This window comes from Manis javanica, chromosome 12, assembly GCF_040802235.1.
Source record: "Manis javanica isolate MJ-LG chromosome 12, MJ_LKY, whole genome shotgun sequence".
NCBI classification, from domain to species: Eukaryota; Metazoa; Chordata; class Mammalia; order Pholidota; family Manidae; genus Manis; species Manis javanica.
Genome location: NC_133167.1, coordinates 28,641,288 through 28,660,941, shown reverse-complemented (window position 1 = coordinate 28,660,941; position 19,654 = coordinate 28,641,288). Strand labels below are relative to the sequence as shown.

The window sequence follows — 19,654 nt, the reverse complement described above, 5'->3', positions numbered from 1 at the left end:
GAAAAGCTGAAGAAACTGGGCCTGTCCACTGGAACAAAGGATAATTGCAGGGACCTAATTACAGCTTTTCTTATAAAAGCAGAAATGATAGCAGGACAAATTATCTTCACTGTCAAAAAAAAGAGCTGTGCAGCAGGTAGTTTATAATCTCTTTTAATGATAGTACTTCTCTTAGCCTATAGCTCTCCTCTGCAAAACCTCTTCTGACCTCAACTACTGTCACCACCTCAGGTAGCAAGCCTCCCCTTTCACTGTCTGTTCATCTGTGTCTGTGTTGTTTGGGCTCACACAGTAGCAACAAAGAGAATTTCAGTGCCAGCACCGTCCTAACCCTGGTCAAGTTATAATTCTACTGTTGACACATTCTGTATGGAACAAATCAATCAAGAAATAGTATGCAAAAATAACATTTTATAAGATTTTTGAGGGTAAAATTGGAAATACTAATCAATTTTTAAATGGGCTCATAAAAAAGCAAATGACAAACTCATAAAAAAATATGCAACCTATACCACAGATAAAGTGCTAATATCACCACTGCACAAAGGTCTTTGAAAAATTGAGGGGGAAAAGGACAATCTGATAGAAAACTCAGCCAAAGATACGGACAGCTCACAGAAGAGGAAATGAAAATGGCCCTTAAACATATGAAAAGATATGCCACATCACTAAATAAGAGACAGGCTAATTAAAACTTCACTGAAATAGCACTTCTCACCTGTGTTTATCAAATATCCCACGTTGGTGAGAGTGTAGAGAAACAGGCATCCTCCTACATTGCAGATGGTAATGCAAAAATGGAGCAATCATAGAAGGAACTTTGTCAAAATCAAGGAATATTATATGTGAGTTTCTCTTGGATCCAGAATTTTGCTTCTGTGAATTCATCCTAAAGCTGCATTAGCAAAAATATGGACTGAGTTTTGCATAAGATTTGTATTTTTCCTTATAGCATTATTTGTAATAGTAAAAGATTGGAAATACCCAAATGTCCAAGAATATGTGACTCATTAGATAAACAAAAGTGTGTCTCCACAGTAAACTTCTATGAAACTTTTCTTTTTAATCAGAAAGATCCTGTTCACTAATACAGAGTCTCCTTCTGGATATTGCTATGTGAAAAGCAAAATACAGAAAAAAATGTACACAATTCTACCCTTTGTGTAGGTAAGAAGGGCTATAAATATACAACCAACTTTACTTTCATTTGAAAAAATAAACAAGTATTGTTATATTGCTCAGGAGAGAGAAGACTGATGAAAGCTGCATGGAAATGCTGTATGGAGTTGAATTTGGAAATATAAATGTTTTACATATTTAACAAACAAAATTAAATCAAAAGGGAAAAAAGCAACCCATAGAAACTGAACCAAAACAAGTAAGCCAACCATGAAACAAATTGGTTTCATAGCAACTCAGGAAAAACTTCCTTCAAGTGATGCTAGAATATAGCATTTTGACTCTACCTATTTAGTGGGATGCATTCTAACAAAAAAATAGAGCTATGAACATCTTAAACATCATTTAGTACTCTAATTGTTGTTAATATTGGTATTTTTAAACTATGTATTAAAATCATATATATGGTGATATAAATAAGTAATCATGTCAGTAGTAAGAATCAGGCTTTTTCATTTAAAGGATACAAAGAAATATAACATTTTTAAACATTAAATAAAAATTTTGTGATGTTAAATTTGAATTGGAGATATCAGCATGAATTTAGCATTTTTTCCCCAAAAAGACATTATTTCCTAGCTCCAGCCACAGGGAAGACATAGAAGTGATGACTCAATGACAGTGAGCTCTCCTAGAGCCCAGCCAGGCTCTGTTCTCTACTTATCACTCCCCACTCAAAAGAAAGGGTTCCTTGAGGAAGTGGCTTCTTCCAAGATAAGGACACGAGATACTCAACGTGAACCTGGGACAGATTGTCAGAAAGTAAGGAAGCTATCAAAGACAATTCAAGTCAAAAGGATAAAGGAACCAATCTAAAGCAGTCCCCAGTAACTAAATACGGAACCACAAATGCAGCACCTACAGTGAGGAATCCAATTCATTGAAAACCCTAAATACATACTTTTCAAAAACGTAAGTCCATTATGATATTCACCACCCTTCATCTACCCTGAAAAGGTATCTAATAAATCTTCGGTCACCATTAGAATTATCTGGGGAACTAACTCCTTACTCTGAAAAATCAGCAGTTAAAAAGAATTAAGGATTTATTCTGCCTTCCCTGTACTATGTGTAATTCAGGGTCATCAAAACACCCAAAATTTTGAGGAAAACTTTTTCTTCATTGAAGATTCTAACTAATAAATGTAAAAAGAGTATTAGCTTTTTTTTAAAACTACAATTTTGGAACCCTTAATGAAATAATTAATTCAGGCAAAATCCATCGATAGAGGAAATGATTAAATGAACGATTGATAGGGGAACTCAGCAATGGTGACATCAGTTTGTCTCCTTAGCATCACTAAAGAACCAGATATTGTATGCCTCTTGATGTGACACAATTTAAAGCACATACACTACCTTTAAGGTATCTGTATTAGTTTCCTAGGATTGCTGTAACAAGTTACTACAGGCTTGGTGGCTTACAACAAATATTTATTCTCTCCTGGTTCAGGAGACCAGTAGCCTGAAATCAAGGTGTCAGCAGAGTTGGGTCTTTCTGGAGGCTCCACGGGAGAATCCACTCTCTGCAGGTCTCCTAGCTCCTGGCACTGCCAGGAATCCTTGGCATTTCTTGACTTAGGGATGCATGACTCCAGTCTCTTCCTCCATATTCATGCTGCTTTCTCCTCTGATTCTTCTATCCTATGTCTTTTCCTCCTTATAAGGACACTTGCCATTGTATTTAAGGCTGATCTGGGTAATCTAGGGTGATCTGATCTCAAGATCTTTAACTGAAATGCGTATACAAAGACACTTTATCCAAGTAAAGTCACATTAAGAGGCTCCAAGGTGGACATACCTTTTGGGGAACCAACACTCAACCCACTAAAGTACTCTTCTCCCCAAAAAGTTGAACCAGAATCTGACTAAGCCTCCAGCTGCATTTTCCAATACCATAGCCACTACTCATATGTAGCACTTATATTTAAATTAATTAAAATTAAGAATTTGTCTTAGTCACACTAGCCACATTTCAAGCACTCATTAAACAACCCATATATAGAACATTTCAGTCATTGCATTAAGATCTACTGGACGGTGCTGCCCTAGAGCTACCTTTCATAAACAGGAAATATGGGGGAGGGAGGAATATGTTAAGTCACGCCACAAAGAAGCAAGCAAAGCCAGCATGTGGGACCACCTACTGGACAATCTGCATGGTTTCTGCAACAATTCAATGGCATGGAAAAATCAAAAAGTGGAAAGAAAAAAGAGTACAGTTCTATACAAGACATGATACATAAAAGACATAACCAAATTTAAATGTGTGGGTAGTTTTTGAAGCCTGATCCAAATAAATCCATTAGGAAAGAAATGTTTTTTAGGCACGTGGGGAAATTTGATTATGAACTAAGTATTAGATGATATTAAGGAATATTGTTAATTTTAAAGTGAGATAATTGCATCATTATTATATAATAAAATATTTGATTTTGGACATGCCTTCTGAAGAATATAGGGAATAGGACTAGGATTTGCTTTCAAAATACTGAGCAAAAAATTTTTAAAAGGAAAAATAGATGAAAACTCTGGTAACATTCTTAATTACTGAAATCAGAACTGAGTGACAGCTGTATGGGGGTTCACTGTACTATTTTCTCTACTTTTGTGTATCTGAAAGCTTTCATTCCATACATTTTTTTAATGTGACCATGTTTAGATTATTTGTAGTTAATATAAATGAAAGAAACATTAATATTGAAGTCAAGTACCTGGGTGGAACTCAAGAATCCGCTTCCTACAAATGTGTGCTCTCAGACAAAACACTTAACTTCTCTGAACAGCAGTTTCCTCATCTATAAAGTTGGAACTTGTGTACCTCCTGAGAATTAAGTTATATGTCATAGGAAATATCACAAATATTATGAGTGCCTGTTCTTCCTGTTGATAAATGAAATACTCGATAGGTTGGGCTCTTGCATATAGTACAAACTTTCTAATTGGGAGTGCTCGTAGGGCAGTCTTAAGTACAGAATTTTTTTTTTAATCCAGTTTTATTTTTGGCTTTTGGCTCCAGCCATTTCTTACCGTCTTCACTTGCTACACCCTCATCTAAGCCATCATCTCCCACCTGGATTATTGTAATAGCCCCTTAACTTGTCTCCATGGTTCTTTTCTTGCCCAGCCCCCTTACCACCATCTCAATATAGCAGTCCAAGAGATCCCTCTAACATGTAAGTCAAATCATATCACTTCATTGCTTGAAACCTCCCATTGAAGCTTCTTACCTCACTGAAAGAAAAAGCCAAAGCCTTTACTGTGGACCACAAGGTCTGACATGCTCTAGCCCGCATTTCCTCTCTGGCCCTCCGATTCCTCACTCCCTCACACTGGCCTCCCTGCTGTTTTTTTGGCACTTGCCTGCCTCAGGGCCTTTGGACATGCTATCCCCTCTGCCTGAAACACTCTTCCCCAATTATGTGTACAGTTTCATCCTCCTCTCCTTCAAACCCTTGATTTAATATTCTCAGTGGTGCCTTCCCTTACCACATATTTAAGTCTCATCTTCCCACCCTACCCTACAGCACTCCTGCCATTTTTCCATTTTAATTTTCCTCTGCAGCACTTAACTACCATCTGATATTACATTTTACTTTACTTAGTGTTTTTGTTGTCTGTTTCTGCGTCCCCTGACTGGAATAAAAATTCAACAAAGCCAAATATTTGTATGTATTGCTGAATCCCAGCATCAAGAACAAAACCTAAAATATACAGGTGCCCCCAAAATAATTATTGAATGATGAATGGAGAAACTTTTAATAGTCTTAAAACAAGTTATCTAGTCTTTAAAGGATGTGCTTATAGATGAATAAGAAGACATGTATTTATCAATAGTTGGCTTATAAATTGGTAGTTTGGAAATGTTCAAACAGCTTGAAAAAGGGTGTGTTTCCTTAAGCAATTTAAATATTTTCCCAGCAGTCACACTTTCTGTTGATTTGTTAGGATAGCAATTACTTCTAGATAATATATTTTAAAAGAAAAGGATTATGTATAAGTAAATTAGAATTAATAACTCCAAATTTGTTAGGTTTTATCACATGGATTGTAAGAGGTATAAATAGCATAATTGACCTTTTTTGCTTTTATTTTTGTTTTCTGTTTTAAGTTTTTTAATTGAAGTGTAATTTATATATGGTGACATATTCAGATCTTATGTAAACGAAAATTTTATTTATTCTATTTGATGAATGTATCAACATTTGATGAATGTTCCCTCCTGCCCTTTCCCATTCAGTGCACCTCCAACTCAATGAAGCAACTGATCCGTTTTTAATCACTGTAGCATTGTTTTGCCTAATCTAGGATTTCTTCTCATTGGAATTATGTAGTAGGTTCTTTTTTCTAACATTTGATAGTGTCATTCTTTTTCATTTTAGTAGGGATATCTCACTGTGGTCTTAATTGGCATTTCCCCGATGACTTAACAATAATTGAGCACATTTACATTTGCTTATTAAGCATTTCTAGATCTTCTTTTGTAAAGTATCTGTTGAAGTCTTTTGCTAAGTTCTAATTAGGTCATTTTTCTTTTTATTATTGAGTTGCAGTAATTTTTTATATTTTTATGCAAATCTATTGTTAGGTATGTGTGTTGCAAATATTTTCTCTCACTTACCTATCATATTCTTGATGCTTTTTAATGAGAAAGTTTTAATTTGCATCACATCCAATTTGCCAATTTTTTTCTTTTATGTTTTATGCTTTCTGTGTCATAAGAAATATTTGCCTACCCTATGACTGTGAAGATGTTCTCCTTTATTTTACTCTACTAGCTTTATCATTGTAGCCTCCCTGTTCAAGCCTATATTCCATATTAAACTGATTTTAGTTGTGTTCCATTCTGACTCCAGCACCACTTGTTGAAGAGATTTTCCCTTCTTAACTGAATTTTTTTGTTATGTTTGTTGTAAATTACTTCACCAAACATATGTGAATGTGTTACTTAACTCCATCTTCTGTACCATTCATCTATTTGTCTCACAGTTGGCTTGATTGATGAGGCTTTATAGTAAGTCGTGAAGTCAGTACTCTATGTCTTTCAACTTCATTCTTATTTTTCAAAATTGTGGATATTCTTTGATCTTTAACTTTCCAAATAAATTGTTAAGTCACACTGTTTATATTTGGAAACGGAAGCTGCTAAGAGTTTGGTTGAGATGAGAGTGAATCTATAAAACATTTTGAATGTAATGCTACCTTAATATTGACTTTGCTGATCCATGAACAAGCTAAAACTCTGTTTATTTAGATCTCCTTTAATTTCTCTCCACAGTATTTTATTGTTTTCAATGGAGAGGACTTGAACATTTTTGTTAAATTTATCCTTAAATTTGTAATGTTCTTTCTTTAATCCTGTTTTAAATTGTCTTTTTTTTATTTTATTGCCTAACTGTTCACTACTAGTATATAGAAATACAACTGACTTTTCAATATTCAATTTGTATCCTACAACATTAACAGAAATTATAATTCAAGAAATATAATTACCTGATAGAAAAAAACACTTAAAATTACATGTTGAAAGACTTATCAACCCAGAATGACTTTTCTATTAAGATCATTGAACTTCAAGGAAAGAAAAGAATTTCACCAGAGAAGCAAAAAGAACCTTATATTTTAATATGATATATGTAAGCTATCATATTTAAAATATGATAGTTACTTATATGACTTATATGTAGCCTTAGTTTTATATTTAAATGAATGTGCTGCTCACCTCCATACCTGCCATTCCACAGCTTTATTAGGTTGAATTCTTCATTTTGATTTAGTTCTCAGTGGGCTGCTTTTCATTGTTAAATAGTTTTTCAAGATGGGTCAAAAAGTGCCATATTCCCTTGTGTTTTTAAATGTTTAAGAATGTTTTCTTTTGCTTTTATTTATGTTCAAAGCTAGCCTGAATTTGCCTGAATTTTTAGGTAACTTGATTTTTCTCCTTATTGAAACAATACTTATGCTTACTACATGCAGGAACCCCTTATATTTTCTCTTTTATTGTATTTAATTTTTTAATTTGTGTTACGACCCATTATATTCAGTTTATGTTCTATAGTGTTTAGGAATTTTTTTTTTAATCTGTGCTACATCTCTAATTATCAGGGAAATGCAAATAAAAACCACAATGAGATATCACCTCACACCAGTTAGGATGGCCAGCATCGAAAAGACTAAGAACAACAATTCTGGTGAGGAAAGGGGAACCCTCCTACACTGCTGGTGGAAATTAAAGTTAGTTCAACCATTGTGGAAAGCAATATGGAGGTTCCTCAAAAAACTAAAAATAGAAATACCATTTGACCCAGGAATTCGACTCCTAGAAATTTACCCAAAGAATACAAGTTCTCAGATTCAAAAAGACATATGCACCCCTAGGTTTATTGCAGCACTATTTACAATAGCCAAGATATGGAAGCAACCTAAGTGTCCATCAGTAGATGAATGGATAAAGAAGATGTGGTACATATACACAATGGAATACTATTCAGCCATAAGAAAGAAATAAATCCTACCATTTGCAACAACATGGATGAAGCTGGAGGATGTTATGCTCAGTGAAATAAGCCAGGCAGAGAAAGACAAGTGCCAAATGATTTCCCTCATTTGTGTAATGTAACAATGAAGCAAAACTGAAGAAACAAAACAGCAGTAGACTTACAGACTCCAAGAAGGGACTAGTGGTTACCAAGGGGGAGGGGTGGAGGAGGGCAGGTGGGGAGGGAGGGAGAAGGGAATTGAGGGGCATTATGTTTAGTACACATGGTGTGGGGGTTCACGGGTAAGACACTATAACACAGAGAAGGCAAATAGGGACTCTGTGGCATCTTACTACACTGATGGGCAGTGGCTGCAATGGGGTATGGGGGGACTCGATAATATGGTGAATGTAGTGACCACATTGTTTTTTCATGTGAAACCTTCATAAGAGTGTATATTGATAATAACTTAATAAAAAAAATCTGTGCTAAAATATAGTGTTAGATGATGGGGACAGAGAGATCTAAGGTCACACCAGCTGCTCTAGTTCATAATATTCCTTCAAAATATCTTCCCACCAAGTCTCTTGGGAGCATTGCCCTTGGGGGCTGTTTTCTGTGTTCTTACCTTTGTGGGCAGCAGATCACCCTGATAGGAATTGGCCTGCCTAACGAAGTGTCTTGGATCATTGATTTTATTTTGACCACTCTGATGACCGCTCTGCTAACCACGCATCAGCCAGGAAGCAGGCGGAGCTGCTTTCTTCTCTCCCCATTGACCTCCGTGACATTTCTTCAGGGTGGAAGGAAATACATCTCTCAGAGGGAATACCTCTCTTCTAGCCCACTTCTCCTCTATTCTGAAGTTGGAGGGGCCTCAGAAAGATTTACACCACAATTCCAGCATCCTACCCCTGTCTTCATGCTATCTTTTTCTAAATAAAGGTTTCTTGTCTGTAGTCCTCTGGACTCTCGCTCTCATTTTCACTAAAATGTGGACCCAACTGGAGATGTAGACATATATCAACTTTTGGTATACTACCCCTTTTGGGTTGAGTCTGAATTTCATTGCACGGTATAAGATTATGGCCATTTTCTCATTCCATTATATATGAAAATTTATTTCTGATTTCTCGATTGCTTGTTCATTTAGAGTTTCAGAGAGGGAAGTAAAGTAACCTATACCCTTACTTCATCATTTATTACAACTCCTGTTAGAGACCCTGGATCTAACAAATATGATGGAAATGTTCTTAGAGAAAGATTATTTTAGCAACATTTTAAGGTATAGATTACAGTGGTATGTGGTGCCATACCAAAAAGTCTTGGAATAATCTAGGTCAGCAAAATCCCATAAAATTTACTGCAGTGATGGAAATAGTCTGTGTCTGTAATATCCAAGATAGAAGTTCATGAGCCACATCTGACTATGAAGCACTTTGAACATGGTTTGTGAAACTGAGAAGCTGGATTTTAAATCTTACTTCATTGTAGTTAATTCTAATATAAATAATATAGCATCATGTGGCAATGGCCACCACATTAGCCAGTGCAGATCTAGGCATTATGAAGGCTAAACACTAGATTGTGGCTAAAGAAGTGGAAATAAAAAAGGATATCCATGAGATATAATGGAAAAAAGAAACAATGTTTTTGTAGGGGAAGAGAAAGAGAAGAGGTTTAAACAATTCAAAGGCACTGTGCTACGGAGAATGGGGAGCTGGTGGTACCATCCAATAAAGAGGGTTATTATCAAGGGCTATTTTTGAAAAATCATTACCTTAACTGGTTGAGTTCTCAGTGGCAAGGAGACTTCTAAGTGGAATGACTATAAACAATTAGAATTCTCACACTGAATTGGAGCAGAGAGAGGTAAGAGCTACCCCCCCAAAAAATCTATTTCCTTGACATTTCTCTTGAGAGAGTTTCTTCTGCTTCTGTACACCCCTTTTCAGAGACTGCCTTGTCCTCCCCCACATGGACAGACCCTGATATATGGCATAATAATGATGGTTCAGAGAAATTACTATTTCACCCACTGAGTGATTAATATGAAATTAGGTACTGAAACACTCAGTGGTGCAGAGAAGATCAAGGAGAAATTTAGTTTTGTTTTAGAAAGGAAAAATACAAGATAGAATACTGCTTTGCATACATGGAGTGCTTTTCATCTGAGAATCTTTACATACTCAGCAAGCTTAATTAATCAGAAAACCTCTCTTAATTAATGAGAAAACCTCTAAGAAAGAGAAGTGATGAAATAAGGAACACAGGTACTAGTGTTCTGTCTCTGTGACTTTTAAAAATCAAGCTTGGTGTTTTCCTCTCAGTAATGCACAAATGTAGCCCCGTGTGGCAGCCATGAGATCTTCATCTTTCTGCTGAATGATTTCTCTCAGAGGCATCCCACGCAGGAAGGATAGTAACCACACAGAATCCCACCCCCAGACTTTATTGATGTCCTATGCTCTATTTGCAATGGAAATCCATCCCTATCATCATAGTGCAGCAAGCATTCTCTGGTAATCCGGTCTGCACTGTCCCTGGAAAGATTGTTCTGTTGCAGAATGGAGAAGGTTATCTTCTTTTTCAAAAATTATTCAGAAGAAACATCCATGAATCTAGGACTAATATGCACTGACAGGGGACAGGCAGGGCCTCTTAACAGGTACCCTACTGTGTAATCTTCCTTTCATCTTCATTCAAAATCCCTTGGAGATTCAAGCTTCCCTTTGCAAAAATATAAATTCTTCTAATTGCTTATGTGTAGGGTACATGATTTGACCTAATCAAAAGAGATATGCAATAATATATCCTGGCATTTACTTTCATCTGTTGTGACGAGGATAGAGGCTGGTTTTTTTCCCTGTACTTTCTTCATTTATATTTCCCTCCCCTCCTCTCTACTCCAAACAAGGAAAAGAAAGAAAAAAAAAAAGCTGTCTGCCAAAAGAGAAAACACCTTGAAAGATCATGGCTTTTAAAGATTTTTGCAAAGAGTTTGTTGTTCTGTAAAATGAAACTAGCTGCCATGTGCAAAAAATAGCTGCTTTTGTTTGAAGAGAAGATATTGAAAGAGTTCAGTTTTTTGTTTTTTAACTCATCTGAGCTCTCTGTATTTGTCTCCAGAAATATAGAGATCTTTCAGTTCTAGTCCACAGCCCTCTTGTATTTTCTGAGCCCAGGACTTCACGGTTGCCCCATCTTTTCTTGACAGTTTCTTTCTCCACCTGGACCAGCCTCATCTTACTTCTCTCACCCTATAGACAATGTACCTTGTTTGACCAGTGATGTAAGGCTACGTTCTTTCCTCATTAGCAGGGAACACCTCCTGACACCATCAGATCACTATTGTACAACAAGATGCCACACTGACCTTTCCATTTTAACACATAACTGGGAATTTAGGAGAGCTGATATAACACTTACTAGATTAAATGTCAAATTCTCAAAATTCATTTGGATTTGGAATCCACCTAAGTATGTTTTTCTGCTCCCATTCCCAGTGGTCTACACAGTCCACTGATTAGCAGCAGCATTTTGTAATATCACTTAAGGCTTTAGCACTATGGAGTTCTGCCAGTAATGGTGTTTAATTCACTTATATGTGCCAATTCATCTCTGTCAGGAGCCTATTAATTTCTTCACTATTTTACTCTGTCCCTAGCCCCCACTATACAATGAGACACAATTATCCCCATTTGTGTAACCAAAAACTTAGAGTCTCTAATAAATTACCTCTGATCCCACTGCTTTTAGTGACCAGAAAGCCTCTGTACTTCTTTTATTCACATTTCAGTCAATTTTTGCCAGCTCTTTTCTTTAAAAGAATCACTGAAACTCTAGGGTACCAAATAACAAAATCACAGGCAAAGTTTAAGATTCTGATGGGCTCTTTAACATGCATTTCTCTCCCAAGGAAGAATTCCATAATATCAGAGCAAAGCTGTACTGTTCCCACAAGCACACCCCAATTTGTAAGGAGGGAATGTTAATGAAAATCATCCTCTGACTCTGCCATTAGCCAAGTGGTCAGTGGCCAACATGTCAGAATACCTGTCGTGTGACTATAAAATTAAAGACCTTGTAACAAGGAAAGGTCAAAGATACAAAATTTATCCTGTGGAATATGCTGTTGGCATTTCTGTCTGGTGTGATTTTGAGTAAGCAGGAAAGTAACAGCTCAATGACTGACTAGGAAAAGTTAACATAGATTCAGGAAAGTATATCATCATGTTAGCACATAAAACTCATGTACATCTCTGCTAATTGTTCTACATTTTTCAGGATTGGAGCAAAGCATCAGGAGCTAAGGGAAAAGCAGGCAAGAGTCCTTATTGATTATGCTACGGGTGCAGTTGGATCACTGCATGATATGGATGACGATGAAATGGATCCCAATTATGCCAGAGTGAACCACTTCCGGGAACCGTGTGCATCAGCAAACATCTATAGGCCTCCATCTCCCCCTCGGGGTGCACCACTGGGTTACCCTCGGGATGGCCGTCCACTCTCTCCAGAGAAGGGCCACTTAGAGGGCCTCTATGCCAAGGTCAACAAACCATACCATCCACCGGTGCCAGCTGACAGGTAATGGATGTATAGTTTTAATTCAGTAAGTTTCAAATCATCTCTGTTGCTGAAGCAGATAAAAATATATCCTTCACTCTTTAAAACTGAATGACACAGTACCCTTGACAAGAGCTGTTCTTTGATCTACCCACAGGTATCAGCAGTCAAAAATAAAATAGCCATTTATAAACGGGCATGAATGGATAGTCGTAGTTGAGTTCATGGTGCAACAGGGAGCAATTTTTGAAAGAATATTGTGACAGGGTAATAATGAGGAAAACTTTGAAGGAATATTGTCCTTTCTTCTAAGAGCCCTACTGTGAAAAAAACATCCAAGAAGGTGGCCTGACACTTGGAGGGGAGGCATCAGAGAAGAGAACGATGAATTCCAAGTAGGTGTAATTGAGGTGGAGTTATAGGTAGTTGCAGAGGGACAGAGGACTCTGAAAAGTAAGATTGGGATTTTATCCGCAAGGAAAATGTGAAGCTGGATAGATTTTCATGGATGATCAGAGGTAGAAAAGGAGATAATCTTGGCAATAGGAGTTTGATGAACTACAGAAAGATAAGAGGTGACAAGGCTGAGGATCTTTAAGTGTAGCAGCTAAGGAAAAAGATAATAGGACCATCTGTCAGGACAATCGAAATAGGTAGGGAACAAGAGGATTCCACCCCACCTCCTGCCAAAAGCAAAACACCTCATGTCTTGAAAAGCTGATATAAAAGAGATTTAGTCAATATACATTGTTAGGTGACCCACACACCAGGAACAGCTGACTGACCTCAGTTTAATCCGGCTGTAGCTTGAAGTCTGGAGGCGGAGGTAAGGGGGGAAGGGTGGCAGGCACTACGAGCTGTCATTCTAGATGAAGAAAAGACTTGTTTTCCAGATTTCTTTTGGTCCTGACAAGCACCCAGTGCCTATTAGTAACCAGCTTTTGTGTGATAGCATGATATATTGCGTATGTTTACCGTTTACATTTCCCCAGCTGGGTGATATTATGCACTTTCAATTAGGTTGGGGAGAGGAAGGGAAATCATGGCATTTTTATGCAGACTGTAAAGTGTAGCTTCACAAGACTGATTACCTTTCAGAGCCTTTCCAATAACCAACTGGGAAGGAAGGAGCAATTTTTAATTCTTACTGTCAAGCTTCCAGGTTAAAGAAAGATGGTCAAGTTTTTCTTTGGGATAAAATGAAAATATAAATTCCTGTGACTGTGTGAAACAGCCATAATAACTAAACTGTTAATTCAAACAGTTGATTAAGAGTTGGCCTTTTCTCCCAAGCCTTTATATAGGGTTGAAATTATATCATGTAAATACTACTACCAGACGTGAGTCTTTTCTGGCCCAGATCACAGCCCATCTTACCTTCCCTAAAGCAGACAGGTCTTCAGAGCAGTCCCCTCTGCATGTGCCCACTGCCAGAACACACAGAACACACATGCACAGAGGAGCTGTTTCTAGGAGCCTCCAAAGCTGGTATTTCCCAATACTAATTGCATGGGAATAAATACAAGGCCTTCTATAAAAAAAAGTCACTAGTCAAATACATATGGAGAATTCTGGGTTAAACCATGCAGAGAAGGTTTTCTTATTGCAGTCTTCTTTCCACAACATGCTAATATGCATTATAAGTCTCTAAGAAGCATACAAAAATCAGCAAGACGCTCTCCAAATTTTTTTCATCCAATGCTTCTCCCCCTACACATCTTGGTTATTGTTTGGAACATTAGGAGACGCTATCTTAAGCTAATTTTCATCCATATAGATTTAACTAGGAATGAGGTTTCTTAGGAAAATGTTAACTGTAGCTACTGTAGAATGATAACAGGAAAAAATATGATTTACTACCCAGCTGAGACACATGGATAAGCCATAGTCTTTCCTTTGGCTCTGACTCCATTGTATTAATAAATGATCTAAAGCTCATTCAGCGAAGTTTTAGACAGCTGTCATATTTTTGGATAGTAGATCAAAGTATAACTCTTTACATTGAAAATTCTCTTTATTCTGTTCTTCTCTAATTATATTTAAAGATTGTTCTGCTCCTTGTTCTTTAAGCCTTAAAGCAAGCGGTTTTTTTATTTGTACATAATAAGCATTCAATAACATTAGCTGTATCACTATTATCATTATTATTATTATTACTGCCTTTATCAATGAAATTCTGAACTTTCCTCATATGCCCAGGACCAGGTAAGTCTAAGAAGATAGTTGCTGTGGGTGTGTCCCTAACAGTGTCCATAAGCAGGAACTATGAGTTTTAAACATACTAGGTACTCAACTAAAGACATGTCATTCACTTTGTCATCTGTTAAGTCTTTCATTCATTCAGTAAGCATTTGTTTGGCACCTACTGTGTTCCAGCTACTGTAGTAAACACTAGGGAAGATACAGAGATGACTAAGGTATGGTCTCAGTCCAGAGGAAGTCATATTCTAGTGAAAGAGAATCAACACATGTGGAAATAGGTAACTGCAATGTAATATAAACAGAAGAAAAAGAAATTTTTCTTTTCCAACTCCGCTAGTCAGGAAAGGTGTCCAAAAGGAAGTAATATTTGAACTGGCTCTGAAAGGATTAGTAAGAAGTGACCAGATCCAGTAGAAAGATTGTTTTCCTTATAGAATAATTAGGATGAACAAGGGTGAAGTAGCCTGAAAGAGCATGGCGTATTAGGGGGCGCACAGAAGCATCCAGAACATGGAGCGTGGATAGGAGAAAAAGGGATAGGAAATGAGGCTGGAAAGCAGGTTAGAGCCAGATTGTGAGTGACTAGTTTCCATCACGTGTGCACCTATGGATTGGTAGTAACTGCCTGAAAATCTGTGTTAAGAAGTATTCTGAAGTTCTGCCTCAGTAAAGATGTCTCCCCTGGGCTCCAGAAGGATGAGCAGTAGTGTGTGTACAGTGGGTGCTTCTGTATTTGCTAATCCTGTGGACAGTGGAGCCATCAAAGTGTCACGGCCGGGGAATGAGCTGGAAGATATGTATTTGGGGGAAATAGCTCTGCCAGCTTGATGGCAGACAAAGAGGAAGATGGTTAGACTGAGACAAATTAAGATACCATTATGGTGGTAAAGGATGGAAAGGTCCTGGAATGAGAGAGTGGTGCTGGAGGCAGGAGAAATTAAGAAGCAGCCAAAAACCTTTGTTTAAACTAAGAGAAAGGTGTTTAGCAGAGACCACAATGGAGAGGCTTTCAAATCCTTTGGAGAGGTCAGTAGAATGAGAACTGAAAGGAGGACTGGGGAGTGGCCACTAACAGGTCATCAATTAATTGAGAGAGAACAATTTCAGTAGCTAGATAGGAGCAGAGGCGGAATTGCAGTGTGAAGAGAATTGATTAGGAAGTGAGAACTTACTTAGTCAGCTTGGCGAGAAAGAGGGCCCAGGTTGTTATAGGATGGAAAAGGTTGCAACTTAGAAGTTCCTTACATGATAGTATTTCAGAGCTAACTAGAGAATCCATTGACCAGCCAGAAGAACCTTCTCATATTAACACTGCGGAAACTGAGACCCAGAGAAATTGAGTGAGTCAGCATGGAGTCAGGACTATATTCTAGATCTCTTTGTGTTTCAGTCTTCTCTTCCCTACCCCACATTGTTATATAGAACCTCAGTATCATTTCCTAGTTAAGGAAACTAGTACCCAGTTAGGTAGTGACATCCATCTGGGCTCCCAACATGCTAATGGCAGGTTAAATCATGGGCTTTGGAATAAAGATGACCTGGAATTTGGAATAAATATTCTTCTAGACACCATTGCATTGACCTAAAGTAAATTAACTTTTCCAAGATGCCATTTTTCATCTTTATGCATATACTTCAACAAATATTTTTTGAGTGTCTACTAAGTGCCAGGATCTGAGTTCAATATGGGGTTCATCGGGAAACAAAGAGGAAGATGGATACATCCCCCTCCTTATGGAGCTTACAGTCAGGTGGTGGTTACAAAGATGGGAACACACAGTGGAAAGGTGCTGCCTCGGGGAAGCACAGGGTATGTGCCACGGTGGGGGCTGTCGGGTGGAGGCACAGAGAGCAGCGAGGAGGTGGGAGGAAGCACGGTGTGTTAGAGGAACAGCAAGAAACTCAGTGAGAAACCTAAGTGAGAGGAGTCAATGGCAAGAGGTAAAATGGGAGGGCCACATATCTGGGCAAAAGGCAGCTGGAGGATCCTTGGTAGGCCTTGATGAAGGGTTGGGACTCCATCCTGAGAGGTGGGACAGGAGTTGGGTAGGAAGGGGCTCCCTAAGGATATCAATGTGAGACCTAATTCTGAAACTCAATCTCTTCCTAAATAGCCTAGATAGTTTATCCCTACCTCCTTATCTGCAGAAGGAAGATTATAATGTCACAGGGCTGACATGTTGTAGTAGTTAAGTATGATTTTACATTTTTCACTTGTGGCATCTCTGTATAAAGCAAACCTCTATTTGGCCATATGCCTCTATGTCACAGGAACTATCATAGGTGTGTGGCCCACAGCGGCTTCCTAACAGGGGCAACTTCTTCCTCTCACCTCCCCGTTTCTCCAGGCTTGGCCCTGAACCTGCAGGCTTTCTAAGAAAAACTTAGCTTCTAAAGGATTCATCTGTATAAATGGTGGTGGCTAATAAAAATCCTTGCCACTGTGACAGAATCATAGGAATGGATCCTCAGTGCTAGTTTTTCCAGGATTTGAACACTGAGGAGGTTAACTTCTGTCCCTGAAAGCTGACAGCTCCTCGGGGTTTCCCCAGCATTTAAAGGGCCCCCACAATATATGAACATTACAGCTGTATGCTTGGATGAGTTTAGAACAGTCCCAAGTGAGGGGAGCAGAGGTGTGTGTGGCTCTTAAGGCAGTTGCTGTTTCGTGTCAGTCCACAGGAGTATCTGGCATTCTTTACTAGAGGCTGCCAAATGTGTTTGTCTCACTAAAAATGTTTTTGGGTGTTAACTCCCTAAAGTAGGTATATATTTGTTTCTAAGTGACATACACTTACCTTATTAAGGCATTATATGCATTATAAAACATACCAAATATAGAAATTAATAAAATAATGAATTTTTTAAAAATATAAGTAATAGTTCTAATATTTTCTTCCTCCCCTCAAATGGAGCCCATTTGGGAGACTAATGGTCTCAACTCCAGGCTCCGAGGAGGTAGGAACCTTGCCTGCTTTCTGCTCACCTTTATCTCCTCGGTTCCTAGAGCAGTCTGCGTTCAATGAATATTTTTTGATTGAATGAATGGATTTGACAGAATCTTAGAGTTGGATGGGAACTTAGGTGGTCACATCTTCATGTCCATCCAGCAGAGGTATCTTCTCCCCAAAATCCCTCATAGGATGTCACGACCCATTTTGGCATACTTCCAGTGACAAGAATTCATGAAGCATTCTTTTTCTCTTTCAAATCACTCTAATTGATATAGAAATTCTCATTTTATATCCACCCAAATTTTGTCTCCATGTATTATCTACCATAGATGCTGGATTGACCTACCTGGCACAGAAGCTAAGCCTCAAGTAGTAGTCCTGAAAATATTTGAAGTGACCTTCTATGACCACCTTCATTATCAAACATTTACTGAATTCCAAATATGTGTCAGGGTCTGTACTTAAAACTGGGTATAAGGATGAAGAAAATATGCATACAACCTTGAAAAGCATGATCGTTTCTTTAGTATAAACTCCTCTATCTTCATCACTTATAATATTACATTATATTATAGTATGGTATATACTTATACCCCACACATGTAGACATATTGATACATCATACCACATTCTTGGTAGACATATTCTGAATATGCTCAAGTCTGTTGAGTTTATTTAGTTTATGAGTGTCCTCTTTGAACATGGCATGGAGAACTGGACACTGGATTTCAGATACAGAATGTGGGAAAACAGAAAATCAACAAAACTCTTGTATCTTTTGGCCTTAATGCTTTAGACATTAATGTAGCTTTAATTTTTGTATCAGCTGTCATTATTGGCTTAAATTGTACTTTTAAACTAAGAGCTCTATTTTGTTTTTACTTAAGTTGCTATCAAGCGGATTCCCCAATATACTGTGCAAAATCCTATTTGTACGGTGATATTTTTTTTAATGTAGGATATTCTCTTTATTCCAAGTTAAATATTTGCATGGTAGGTTTAGCCCATTGTTATAACCAATAAAGATATTTTAAGAAATTGATTTTTGTCCTCCAATATATTAGCTATCCTTTTTAGGTTTATACCATCCTCATTTTTAATCACTGTGGATTCATCCATATCACTAAGGGCATTGATCAATATCAAGTACAATCCAGCAACTTGTCACTCGAGACTTCCATTAATCAGCACCCTTTGGGGTGTTCAGTTAACTATTAATCCAGCCTACAGTTCCGTGTACATTCTTTAGTTCATCCATGAACACCATGGAAGACTTTGTCAAATATCTTACTAATATTAAGGTACACCATGTTTGTGAGAATCCCTTGATTTAGCAATCTAGTAACCTGACAAGAAAGGAAATTCTTGTTCTTAGTGAATCCTGGAACATAACTTTTTTCTCTTCCAGGTTTCACAGATAATGTGTCCATCTAGATTTAATTATGAAATAAGATTTCCTGTGGGCCCATGTAATACTAGATACTTAATATCCATTTACTAAATACTTAATTTAAATACTACAGCTGTGAAATTAAACTGGCAAATAGCACTCAACTCCTCAATAGTCCAATTAAACAACCTTGATTCCCAGAAGGTATTCATCAATGTTTACAGAAAACTTTTATTGAGCATCTGTTGTATTCCACAGGTCATACAAAGAAGTTTAGAAACTATCCTTACCCTCAAGAAACTTGATCTAATAGTTGAAACTGTCTCATAAACAAATAATTACAGTATAATGTGTTCCACTAGAATAGAGGCATATATTAGAGCATTAAATTGTATATGCATCCAATTTGGGAAAGGCCTGAGTCTGTGGACTGGTCTTTCTAGGAACTTGGCTGAAATGTTTTAATTTTTCAAAGCCTCCATTTCCTCATTATAAAATGGGACAAGAAAATACTCCATTTCTTTGGATAGTTTGAATAATAATGAAATTATTTCAGTGCCTGATTCAAAAAATGTTGACTATAACTATTTAGGAAGGCTATTAGACTATATATTATTGGACTATATTATATATTAAGCTCTATGTTAAGAAGATGATTGAACTAACCATAACTGTTTAGGAAGGTCCTTGATTGCATCAAGATGTTGACCCTTAAAGTCATGGGTTTGGGAATCTGTTAGATTCCATCTGTTCCATGGTTATTTGGTTAACAGCTAATTCCTAATTCCAAGCCAAATTCATGTTGGTTTATTTCAATCATCAGAAACAAAAAAGTAGAAACAGAAAAGAAAATGATGGGATAAAAAGCAAAAAGAAAACCT

The 19,654-nt window shown here is 37.3% G+C and overlaps 1 protein-coding gene across 10 annotated transcripts in view; it reads left to right on the top strand.

Annotated features, from left to right (window-relative positions):
- The window catches only part of PARD3B (par-3 family cell polarity regulator beta), a 1,156,296-nt gene that overhangs the window by 1,000,056 nt on the left and 136,586 nt on the right, over window positions 1–19,654 (top strand). For all 10 annotated transcript variants that reach the window (XM_037009251.2, XM_037009249.2, XM_073218305.1 and 7 more), the window contains one exon: window positions 11,946–12,248. In XM_037009251.2, the coding sequence (XP_036865146.2) occupies window positions 11,946–12,248 (303 nt within the window). The remainder of the gene's footprint in view (window positions 1–11,945; window positions 12,249–19,654) is intronic.